The sequence below is a fragment of the Hippichthys cyanospilos genome, chromosome 1 (genome assembly GCF_059441005.1).
Source record: "Hippichthys cyanospilos isolate Australia breed blue-spotted pipefish chromosome 1, RoL_Hcya_1.0, whole genome shotgun sequence".
NCBI lineage: Eukaryota > Metazoa > Chordata > Actinopteri > Syngnathiformes > Syngnathidae > Hippichthys > Hippichthys cyanospilos.
This window is the reverse complement of record NC_142369.1, coordinates 29,532,944-29,545,573: the sequence shown is the minus strand read 5'-3', so window position 1 is coordinate 29,545,573 and position 12,630 is coordinate 29,532,944. Positions and strand designations below refer to the sequence as shown.

At 38.8% G+C, this 12,630-nt stretch overlaps 1 protein-coding gene across 1 annotated transcript in view; it reads right to left on the bottom strand.

Annotated features, from left to right (window-relative positions):
* Positions 1 to 12,380, bottom strand: part of dock5 (dedicator of cytokinesis 5) — a 37,884-nt gene extending 25,504 nt beyond the window's left edge. The window contains exons 1-8 of the mRNA XM_088424293.1: positions 12,214 to 12,380; positions 7,792 to 7,875; positions 7,522 to 7,562; positions 4,691 to 4,746; positions 4,333 to 4,429; positions 4,041 to 4,189; positions 3,803 to 3,938; positions 3,546 to 3,703 (exon numbers count right to left, since the gene is read on the bottom strand). Coding sequence (XP_088280419.1) covers positions 3,546 to 3,703; positions 3,803 to 3,938; positions 4,041 to 4,189; positions 4,333 to 4,429; positions 4,691 to 4,746; positions 7,522 to 7,562; positions 7,792 to 7,875; positions 12,214 to 12,256 — 764 coding nt within the window. The 5' untranslated portion in view covers positions 12,257 to 12,380. The remainder of the gene's footprint in view (positions 1 to 3,545; positions 3,704 to 3,802; positions 3,939 to 4,040; positions 4,190 to 4,332; positions 4,430 to 4,690; positions 4,747 to 7,521; positions 7,563 to 7,791; positions 7,876 to 12,213) is intronic.
* Positions 12,381 to 12,630: the final 250 nt, after the last annotated feature.

Sequence of the window (12,630 nt, the reverse complement as noted above, 5' to 3'; positions counted from 1 at the left end):
TTTGTGTGAACTGTAACACAAAGACAATACAAAAAAATGCAAAACTATACCTCTATAATACAGAGTGTGTGTAAATATATATATATATATATATATATATATATATATATATATATATATATATATATATATATATATATATATATGTGTGTGTGTGTGTGTGTGTGTGTGTATTTGTGTGTTTTTTTTAATTCCACATGACATTGTATTTGTGTGTTGCCTAAATAAACAGGAAACAAGATTTTATATATATATATATATATATATATATATATATATATATATATATATATATATATATATATATATATGTGTGTATGTGTGTGTGTGTGTCTGTGTATTTTGTTTTTTTTAATTGCACATGACATTTTTGTGAGTTGCCTGAATAAACAGGAAACAAGATTTCTGTTTTGGCATGACAGTAACAGCATAGAGTGTAGGGGTTCAGTCAGTCAGTAGTGGTTCAGTCACTTCAGTTTTTTTGGTAATTGATGCAGGTGGTGATGGTCTGGTTGGCTCATGTCGTTTGCACTTTCTAAATTGTCAACTGGCAATCTGTGCAACTGCCTTAAGCCACGAAACACAAGCTCACTTTATCCACTTTAGATGTATGTACACACCGTCCACCCCCAACCACAAACACACACACACATCAAATCCCATTCGAGACACCTTAACAGCCTTGCAGTAGATTATTGTAAAATCACTCCACATGTGGTCACGTAACCACAGGATCACTAGACACTGCAGCACTACAGTATAATTGGGAAAAAAAGGCGTGTGGGGGGTGGCATTACAATGATATAATGTAGCGATCCTCCTACTGACCATGTTACATTCTGTTCTACCGTGTTTGGTACAGTTTTTTATTGTTCTTTAAATATGACTGTCTATAAGGCAGTGTACATGTCTGAGTGTGATGGATGTGTGAATCGGGATGGGGAGTCAAAAGAAAAGAGGCGAAGAGTATTGGTGTGTGTCTTCAGGACAGACTTGAGTGAAACAGTTGGGTGGATATTTTTGGGCATTCACCAGGCATTCGTACAATAAAGATGAAGTTGCTCTCATCTTAACCCATATAGTAGGGCATTTAGTGAATGCGCTAATTGATGTCTGCTGTAAAGATGCTGGTGGCTCGTCAACTAGTGTTAGCGGGTACCTTTTCAGATGGCTATGCATAACACTTGTACTTTTGTCATAAAATATTTGGGTATAGGCATGCATATTCGATGTGACCCTGCTACAAGTGTCATTTACATTAAAATATTGTATTTCCAAAAACTTGAGGCACCACTGCTCACTTTCTGAAGAGCCTCTACTCTGCGTTGTTAAAGGTCCCATACAATGCCATTATATACATAAAAAAATAGTAATAATCCACAGTTTTATGTATGAACTTAGGCTAAATTGAGACCATGAAACGTTCTAAGTTTGGCTGGTGATAAAAGGCACAAGTAATGTAAAATGAGCAGAACAGATTTAGGTGGCGGCATGACAGCTTCAACACTCATTGAAGTACCTGCCCACTTTGCAATTGCTACTTACCCACTCAAATCGGGACAAAAATGGTTGAGGTGCCTGCGTCAAGTGCGAAAACTAAAAGATTGCATAGATGCCAAGCTCAGAGCAGTTAAAGAATAAACTACTTCATTTCATTTTAATAAAGTAATCTGGAACCAAGACAGTGCTGTGTTTGAACAGATTACTGTATATGGAAAAAGGTTTTTTCGAAGTAAGCTGTCACACGTTAATAATGCATTGTCTGGTTTGTTGCTCTGCCTCTGCCGCCTCTGAGTACACCATGGTTGGCCACAATTCCACCAACGGCTTACTGAAATTTAATTGTGCCAAAGGCAACAAAGAGACTTGGCCACAGGACCTTGATATACTGGGACCTAACAATCAGAGGAAAGCTGTTTTCCCTAACAAATTCAATCCATTCAGAGCAAAGCTTATTTCTAAATAAAACGGTTGCGAGAAACTGGAATTCTTGCGTGCCGACTAAATTAGCTTCAAAATGGCATTATTATCCCACAAACTCTATAAAACTACAGTGGGCCCCCTGGTTACAAGATTAATCCGTTCCGCGGATGGGCTCGTAAGGCGAATTCACCGTAAGGCGGGCAATCCAAACGTATGTTAAATAGCTAATGCATTTAGAACCCCTGGTAAAAACATAAAAAATTGTACATATATTAAAAATTGGTACCAAAATAGCATAGTAAGTGCTACGTATATATAATATTCATGTATAAAATCAGAAAACATCATAAATAAAGAAATTTAGAAGGCTTTATTTACCTTTGAGTGGCGCTTGTTATGCCCATATTCCCTAGTAAGGGTAGCCTAGGCTAGGCTAGCTTCGTATTTCTTGATTATCTCCAGCATCGTTTCCATATACATCATCTTCTTATTCTCTCTTTAACACCACTAGCAATCTTGGGACCAATTATTAAACCCTTCAAGTTTTAATTAAGCAGTAAAATGCACTATAAATACGGTTTTGTAACCACTCACGATAGAACAAAGCTTCATTATTCCGACATTTTGAAACAAGTGAAACCGACCAATAGCAGAGTAGCATCTCTGTGAGGAGACGCCAACCAATAGCAGACCAGCATTGTAGTGGCACGTTGCAGGAAGGCAAGTGTGACTGCAACTGAAAATAAGTGCAATTACCTAAAAAAGCCTGCAGATAGAAACAAAACAACACAAATACAGCCAACCCCCCTAGGGGCACGACACGTCGCAAAACTGGGAAAATACCATAAAGAGGGGATGAAAAAACTCAGTACTCCACATTGTAACATGAAATAAATGTAAGCAAGGGACGCTGTAACACGGGGGTCCAGTGAACTTTAAAGAAAAGAGTGGCGCCTTTAATGCCAAAAAACCTGCGGCAAAAAAGGCGATTCCAAGATATAATCACTAGAGTGCAGTTTTATATTCAGTGTGTTGACCAGTTAAGTAATTGGTTCAACCGTGAGTGGCAAAATATCTCTTTCATGCTGAACATCCATGTATTCACAAACAAATCAGTGCGTAATTTGCCATCTTAATGCAGTGCCATCTGCATGAGTGGAAATGCAATCAATAATTTTAGGAATTTTGTTTAGTGGAGATTTTGGTCAATTTTACAGCTGCATTGGTTTTCAAACGTAAAGATCAGAATCAGCATCCCAACAGCATCACCTTTAGTAAAGTCGGTCATGTGAAACCGAATTTCTATGGGCACTTTTTTGCTGTAACTGGCTGCCTTCAATGTAGCTTTAAAAAGAGGTCCTTTAGTGCGCTATGGAAATGAAATATTTGCCTGACACAGCAGTTTTGAGTTTTTAATTATTAACTATAAGTTATTTGTACAATATTTGCATTTTATACACCGCTCAACTTTTGAATTTTAAGTTACTCTCCAGCATGTCACTTTTTGACACATTTTAGACCATTAAAAAGAATCACTTTCTACCGTTTGTCATCAATCGACATTACATCAAAAATAACCTTGGCATTGCACACGATCGTTCAGAGAGAAGTGAGGAGCGAACCTGATAAATTCTGACTGATCTGGGTCATAAAGAGACATGAGCAGCTCAGCATCTTCGCCAATGTTGCATACAAAGTTTTTCAGGTTCATGAGGAGACTGTAGGTGTGAACAGAACTGAAAAGAGCCTGGCGCCTCATTTCCAGATTTTGTAACCGTGTCTGCAAGAGAAAAACAAAAACTCATATAAATGAGCAAAAACGCAATCATTCTACGGATATTGAGAAATCAACATCATCATCAACATCAAATGGGCATGCCTTCTCCTCTTGTATCCTGTCGTCAACACTACGGGACGCGGTCTCATGGGCACGGAACAGACTGACAGTGCTAGTAAAGTCAGGATCCAGTGTGTTTCCTGCTTCATCTCGCACAACCAGATCCAAGCCCAGAATCCTGAGCAGCAAAGTATCACATGGGTTAACAAATTGTCGCAGACCTTTACGATGGTGTCAGAGACCAAATTATTGTAGGACAGTAAATCAACAAGATTCCTACCGGTTTCCATAGTCGATCTTGGCAGTGACTTTCTTTTTGAGTTCTACAAGGTCATCTTTGGGTAGTGTTCCTGACACTATCTGTGATCGATATTCTATAAGACTGTAGGCCATCTGCTGAACACTCCGGAACAGGGAGGCTTTGTTGGCCTGTCGCACCAAAATTTATAAACTTGAAGCATTGCATTTTTCAAGGCAACAAAATGCTCTTCTACTACAAAAAAGGGTATTGAAGTATTTACTCTACTTGGGCGCAAATGTGTGCAGAAAGCGACAATGTGCAGTGTACCTACCACAAAGAGCTTGTGCCATATCTGCGCCCATTCCCTCAGAGTAGCCCCGAGCTCCTGCACCAGTGGTAAATCTGCTGGAATAATTATTTCCTGCTGGCTAACAGCCACAAAAGCAGAATAATAGGATATTGGAAAAGTGTCTCATTGCTCACAGAGCATATCGTATAATTTCAGCAGGCACAAGAGTATCTGTGTACATGATAAATAGATGAATGGTTTCCTTTCACGCCCAAATAAAGAAATTCTGAACCTACAGTTAAGATAATTATAAATGCACTTGTATGTTACACGCAGTGCGGTAAGCCAAAAGCAAAGTGTATCATTACAAAATGACATGTTTACTGATGCGTGCTCTTACCCTATTCCCTCAACTGAAGCCTCCTTTAAGTGGATATATGAAGATGGAAAAATTCCCTGCGGAAAGAATCATTATTTTAATCATCTAAAACTAATGGGAAAAATATATATTTCATTCAAACAAGGGTCAATGGCACTACTCGCTTTCGCTGTTCTCTACCTTGTGCAATTTAAAAATATGATGACGTTGGTCACTAATGTTTGACTTGCTCATTTCATTATCTCGTCGCCAACTAGGTGAACCTAAAAATGGTGAGGACACCAAAGTACTAATGCTCAAATGAGAAGTGTGGGTCCCCGGTATATAATAACTGATGTATGGTAATCTGCATGTGTTGAGCACCTTTTATAATTACAACAATTCACATTACTACCTTAATTGTACATTTGGATCAAATGGTTTGCACTGTCTGGTCAATATATAAATTGTTATATAGGATTTCAATGAGATTCTTTTGCCAATTCCCAAACTGTTAATGGCTACACATTCAAATTAATTCCTGCAAATTTCAAGTACTTCTCCGGCATGATTTTTGTTTAGCTTTTGTTTTGGGTTTTTTTGCTGAACACGATTAAAAATGTTTTTTTTAATTTTCATAATTTACTCCACACGTTGCAGCTAAGGGGTGTCGTATTAACAGATTAATTGCATCCACAATGACAACATCTGGTGGCTGAGAATCGCAGAGTAGAATTCTGACTTGATTGACAGGCACGACTTATTATCTTTTCACAGGTCCGCGCTGTCATCAGTGATAGACAACAGACTGGGCTAAGATCATATTTGAAGAGTGAGGAGACCTCCATTTTATCTCTGGCCACCCAATACCAACAGTAGAGGAAATAAAGATACAATCATCATAGCATTTTGTCTGAACATCATAATTACTAACTACTTGTTAGAGATGGGTGCATTAGATGCTTCCTTGCCAATCTTTGACACATCTTGAACATTCACTTTTTACAAAGCACCTGTGCATTAATGACATCCTAGGGCAAAGTACTCAGGATTTGTGTTTGATGGAGTGGGGAGTGTAGGTTGTAGAGTTGTAACAAGATATGTGATATAGTACAGAAGCTGTTAAAGCACCATCAATAGAGGGAATGTTTCACAAGTGTAAGGCTTTGTGTTAAGGTCCAAATGTGGGAAAAGAGGTGCTTTATTTGTGCAATGCAGTATCAAAGTGGGTGACATTTTTGGAACCTAAGTCATTTCTACTATAATAAAACATCCCTCTTTGTTTTGAAATGTCATAAGTTGCTAATAATTATTCACAAAAAAATGAGGAAGCCGCAAAAATACACTGATAGACAGTAACACTTTTCAACCAGAAAGCCCCCTCCTCAAAAAAAAAAAGATTAATTCATAATGGCACCTTCGAGAAGCCTGGATTCACTCACAAAATAGATTTGACGGGGAATTCAAAATTCATTTACCAATGCTCCCATTATTATTGACCTTTTTTATCCAGATTGGAAAACTTAAATTAAATTAATGTATAATGCATATCAACTATACTTATGGTATTGATTAAAAAAAAAAGATTTTTTTTTTTTTTTTTTTTTTTTTTACTGAAACGGCAAACCTTTCACACATTCTCTCCAACTGTCAGTTTGTGCCTTGATTTCATTCATATGGCAATATGGCCCAAAGGTGATAATTATTGTCAGCATTATTATTTAAGTATATTTTAGGAAACATAAACCCATGTTGAAAATGCATTTCATTTCAAATTTAAGTGGAGAAATTAAGAAATCATACGCAGGTACAGTACTCCCAAGAATATATGTATTAGATTAAGCTGTCCTTCATAAATAGTGGAGCAGAACACCCCTGGAACAGGCTTAAAAGTTGACATCCAAACTTAAAAGTTAAGATTTGTTTGAAAGTTTATTAATATCATTTTTTGTTAATGGTGAAAAGGATACGATTTTCGTTATTATTATACATTTAAAAAGAAAAAGATAATTATTTACCTATTTACAGTTACCGTGGCAAGTGTGTGTGTGTGTGTGTGTGTGTGTGTGTGTGTGTGTGTGTGTGCGTGTGTGTGTGGGGGGGGGGCATTTTTTTTTTCTCTTTCCTAGGGGGACTTTGCAAAAAAATTATTTGTGAAGCACTAGAGTAAGCTAAGGTAAGATAACCTTTATTAGTGGTACAATGGAAGAATATGGGTTTCAGCAGCAAAATGGACACAGAAAATAGGTATTTGGACAAGAAGCACATTATACCAATTCAAACATTTAAACTATTGTCTGTGTAAAAACTATACAAAGTCTCCATACAATGTAAAATTGTTATCAGATAAATCGGATAACATACATATGTGTAACATAATTAGTATAAAAATGTTTACTATTAAGTTTTCTTGGGACATTTCAAATTGTGTATCAAATCACAAATCTGCTACCAGTCAAGCTCTTGTAAACTTAAAATCCCTTTACTACCACAAATTGATCATTCTGAGCAGGCCCCAATGGATCTGTTTTTTTTGTTTGTTTTTTTGTTTTGTTTTTTTTTAACGTTTGACCATGAAATGTAGAAAACTGCATACTTTTTTTTCCCATTTTAATGGCTGATTTTGAAGTAACGCGAGGGACCCATAGATCATATTACTAAGATGAAACTTTACTCGAGTTAACATTTTTGTGTTCCCAATGGATCTCTTTGTGGCCTGGAAACTAGACAATTACCAAACATTTAATAATAAACATACAGTACTTGTCCTTTCAGAACGAGATCTTGGAGAATATTTGACAATGATAGAAACAATGAGTCATTTTATGGGCCTAATTAAGATCAGAAAAACGATGTGCTAATGATACCCATACCTTATGTGATTTCTCTCGTAGTGTGTATCCTCGATACCAGCCTGAGGAGATTTAATTAATAAAGAACCATGTTACAAAGAGGGGAGATACTGTGGGAGTAATGAAGGTCTGAGATTCAGGAGGACAATGTGGAGGACTGCACACACATTTTCATTATTACACAACAGATTTATAGACAGTTAGCTTAAATTCTCTTATTTCCTGCAGCAGCTTGCCAGGGGCGGAAAAGACAAATGTGTAGTGGCCTGTTGTATGTTCAGGTTCACTTACCTTCCAGTTTTTCCAGTATGTGCACTGTGTCCCCAACTTGTAAACATAGCTCCAGTTCACCATGAGGATCATAGTTATAGATTGCTAAAAAGACAAAAAAAAAAGTGATCAAATTAAAATTCCCTTTGTAAAAGTGTGAGCGCGTGCTGTTCTGGTTTTTAGTCCCTCTTTCCTCAAACAGTAAGCTGTGATACTGGAGCCATTTCGCAAATGGAATCAAGCCTTAAGTTAACAGTCTTGTTAAAATACAGAGAAGGTAGGTAGCAGCTAGCTTGAGCTGATGCTCAAAAGACTGTGTCTTTATGGCCTCATTATTTCTCTTGGTCAGTATTTACACACTGTAGGTTCAGTTTGTCTGAGCAGACTTACGGATGAACCCTAAACCTTCCTGTAATTACTCCCACTATCATGAAGGTGACCTTGTCTGTGCTTTTTAAAACTACCACCATTGCAGATGCATGGGCAACAGCAAGTGAGAATGCACGTGCAGGCAAATACACGTATAGGCGGATTTTAAAGAAAAAAACTATAGCTAGATATTTGTCATGACATAAGGGAGCTGCAAGAGCATGCAGTCTGTCAAGCACGTAGAACTATGAGCAGTGATCTGTCCCAACTTGCATGTGCTGGAGGCTACATTTCAAAGCACACGTTGACTTGCTTAAGTAATCACACTTTACTTTGGTCTGAAGAACAAAACTTGGAAAAACAGTGAATGATTCTATTTTTTTTTTCTCCAAGTGAGAGTTTCAAAGTTTTTTCACAGGCAGATCTTTGAGGCAAATAAGTCTAAGAGTGTTTGTATCCACAGCTCACGGGCTCTTATAAAGCGTCAAAGTATTATCTATTAGGATATGCATGACTGAAACCTTTGCTGTCAAATCCCACCTCCTCACATCAAAAAGTAAAATAAATCCTGAAACCAGCATGTGGTTACAAACACAGCAGTACTAATAATGTCAGTATGACACTTCAAGTAAAATTCCTTATGCTGTACTTCTGACCAAGGCCATTGTACAATCAGTATAATCTTTGGGGATAACGCCAAGCTGTGGTAGGAACTGCACCCCTCTAATCTCATCTCCTAGAAGAATGCATTCATGCAAATTGAATGAATTCAGACCCAGATTGACAACTAATGTACTTTTACATGTGCAAAGTATGAGCATGAATACAATGGTTCAGTGTCTTGATGTTTATGCGAAGTTCTAGCTTTGATGCGCTGGGTGCAACTTGATATCGGGCTAGACGACTTGTTTGTCTGCCACTATGACACTAGGTGGGAATGATGCCCCTTGAGCTAATTTGGCAGTAGGGGTTTTTCATATGCCTTTTTCTTGTTAGAATGGGCTGAGCTGTAAAACGGACGGTACAGCTCTCCTGGAGGAGTTTTACGATCACAAACTAGAAATTACACATTAGAATAACAGAAAATGTTGTCAGGTGTTCGGGAAATTTATGTATTTATTAGTCTTTACTTCTTTTACTGTATATGTATTTTGTATATCAAAAGTACTATTGGTATCGGTGGCTACTCAAGTGTCGAGTACTCGTCAGAAACTTTGAACTTTGCGCCTCATCTAAGCACATTAAATTGCTAAATTGAAAATTAATCGCCCACTGAGAGTCCCAAATGAACAAGCATATGCCCACCTAACAAGGGGACCCCGAAGCCCAGATGGAAACCCAGGTGGGACCCCTCACCCGGCCACTTAGCTCGCTTGCGTGCACCTCCACTCACGGGTCCAACAGTGGTGCTGGTGGGGGCTTCCGAAGGAGCGAGCAGGCCAAAGGCCAGCTTCATGTCCGGCCTTGCCGTGAACTCATTTGGTAGGGTTTAAGAAACTTTGCGCTCGCTGAAAGGCATGCCGGGGGCTTGCGGACAGCTCTCGAGGAGGCGCCGATGACACAGTTGCAGGACTAACGGGTGAGATGAGCCAGTTCACTCACCACCATACATATTGCGCCAAAACTCAGGCGTGCGGCAATGGGCCGCATGCTCGCCATGTCTCCGCCGCCGGAGGTCAACATGGAGGAACCGCCTGCCTCAACGCATGCCGGCACAAGTCCGAGGCCAGCGGTGACCCTTGGTGGGTCATGTGCGCCATTCGGTCTTTGTGGTGTGATGGAATGAGGAGGAACCACGCACAAGCCTGGGAGTCCCGGGCCTAGTCAGAGATGAGTGCAGCTTGCTCGGATGCTAATGGCAAAATTCAGATCTGAGCAAGCTCCAGGCAAGGGAGAGGCTACTAATGGAACTACTTATCATCTTGGAACTAAAATATATTTATTTTCACAAGCCCCTGGATTTCAGTGATTTTTCTGCTATTTTTACACACATGCGGTATTTTTAGACTCTTTGCCAGTTATTTAGAGTAACTGCATAATTACATGTAAAGGTGTACAATGTAATAAAAATGATTTTATTTCATGAACCCTTGACTGTGCATGCCTTGCATGGCTACCCCTAAATGAGGCATTACAACACCCTGACCATACCATGGTGCTTTACGGACAACAATCTCAGTGCCATCAATGTCCGTAAAGCACTGAGATGGAAACCTAAAGCGTATGAGTTTTCTCTCACAACTGCAGTAGATCATATTTTTATTATTATTATTTATTTAACATTTTAGGTTGGTTTCTGGGCAACAAAACACACTTTGCTGTCATACGCGGTGTGAATTTAAGGACTATTGAAAAAACAAAACAAAGTGATAATAATATATCATTTTTTTCTAAATCCTTTGCTTCATCTCCTGAAGATGAAGATGCAAGATGCAAAATGCGAAAGTTGCTCTACTTAAGTCAATGACTGTCAAAACTGCATCGCAAACTATACTGTATATATATTTATACATACAGTATATTAATTTTGAGCCTTGGAAAGTTACTGCAGAATGCTACTTGCTTCTTTTTTTGAAGCGAGGCAACATAATTTTAGTCTCTCTTGTTGCCGGTGTGTATTAATTCTGAATCTTGACAGGAATTAAAGGGCAAAAAAGTCAGCTTTAGCTTGTTTATTGTTAATGTTGGAATATTTCTGTTGTGGAGAGTCTCACTACTCCATACATGTGCCCTGGTAAAAAAAAAACATGCACTTATAAGTGTATTCAGGGACAAAAAAAAACAAATGTCGGTAACAGTGGCAACATAAGGCTTCCAGCCCTCTGGCTTCAGCCACGACTGTACAGCTGTGTAGAAATTGTGATCTTGTGGTAAGTTCATTTTCATAAGTTACTTTAAGCGCCGTTGGCCACAACTCCCATAAACCTGCATTAGTTATACTACGATAGTATCAAATCTCTCCTTTCATTTCTGAAATGATGTTTCATGAAATCAAGACAAGATCTGACTAATCACACTCATGACAAGATGTTCACGGTCTGATTGCTTTAGGATTAAGAATGATCTTAGCAATTCATGTCCCTTTTTCTGATGCAGAAGTCAAGAAAACGCGATTGACTACACAGAATCAAGAGCAGTACCTTTGGAAGTCACGCCAGATGTAATCTAACAGGATTAACATGAAAATTCCTCAACATCGCCCGCAAAACACAAGGTGATGATATCAAAAATATGGTGGTTTGTGTATGCAGCGCATGTCATAATTAAACATACAGTTACTTGAAAGGTTTTGTGCTGGAACAGCAGCACAGTGGTCACTTGGAGAAGTGGGCCGAGGATTGCCAATATAATATGCAAGGTTTTGGGCTCCAAACCACAGAGATGCATATAACACATTTGCACAAGATTAAGGACTCTTTTGATGAAGACAGCGGCTGCACAGTACACACACTTTCTGCAGAAGAGTGCCAGCCCTGTGCAAAGCACAAAGTAATTATGCTAACAGAGAAGGATTTTTCACTCGGACAACAGATGCACAGATTTGCCTTGAGGGTGTAGAAAGAGCAGTCTCCACACACACAGATAGCAAGGCCACACCTTTCGAAAGCAACTAGCAGTGAGAGGTAAAGTCCAAGTGTTGCCAAAGCGCAGTGGCGAACAATTGCAAACTTTCCTCATGTGCCACATGTAAACGACAACAGTCGCTCCCACTTTGCCATTTCGTGTCACCCTGACCTGTAAGAGTCTTTAAAGGAGCTTTCAGTGAACTATAAATTCCATGTTCATAGTTACTTACATGTTGGCTCGTTGAGATTATAGACAAAAATGGTTGGCATGCAACTGAAATCCTGAATCATTTTCCATCGTTCCAAAGCGCTTCAGGAAACTAGCCCGAGTAAAATTCACATGTGAAATTTGAAAATTGCTTTCATCCACCACATATAAACAACAACACAGTGGCATCGAAGCTTCTTCGCCCCACTTTTCAAGTGACTTTTACTTTACTGAAAGTTTTCACTCGACGAACTTTCTAACGGCACAACAAACGCGAGCCCACTCCTGTGGAAAACTTACCCACGCCGTACTTCTCTTTCTTTGTGGGAACCCAGCGCGTCATGGCGTTGTGGTGGTAGGAGACAAGAAATATTTCTCTGCATAAATAACTATTTACAGTGGATAGACGAGGGTGGGTAATGCACTTTTCCTGCTCGTCCCGAAGTCTACTATGGTATTTCCGCCATCATGCCTGACGCAAGGGAGGGGAGAGTGAGCAGCAAACTAACTGAATGGGGGGGGACAAATTTGTTCGAAAAAGTGTTGTACAAATATACCTTATTAAGAGGTGCTTTTTTTCACAAATCAATGTAAAAATTCGTATACAGTCATGCATAATTTATTATACTTAAGTAATAATAACTTTGATACCAAATAAAGTCCTTTTGAAAATTGTATCTGTATTTCAATTATCGGCAGGTGTTCAACTGTTTCAAC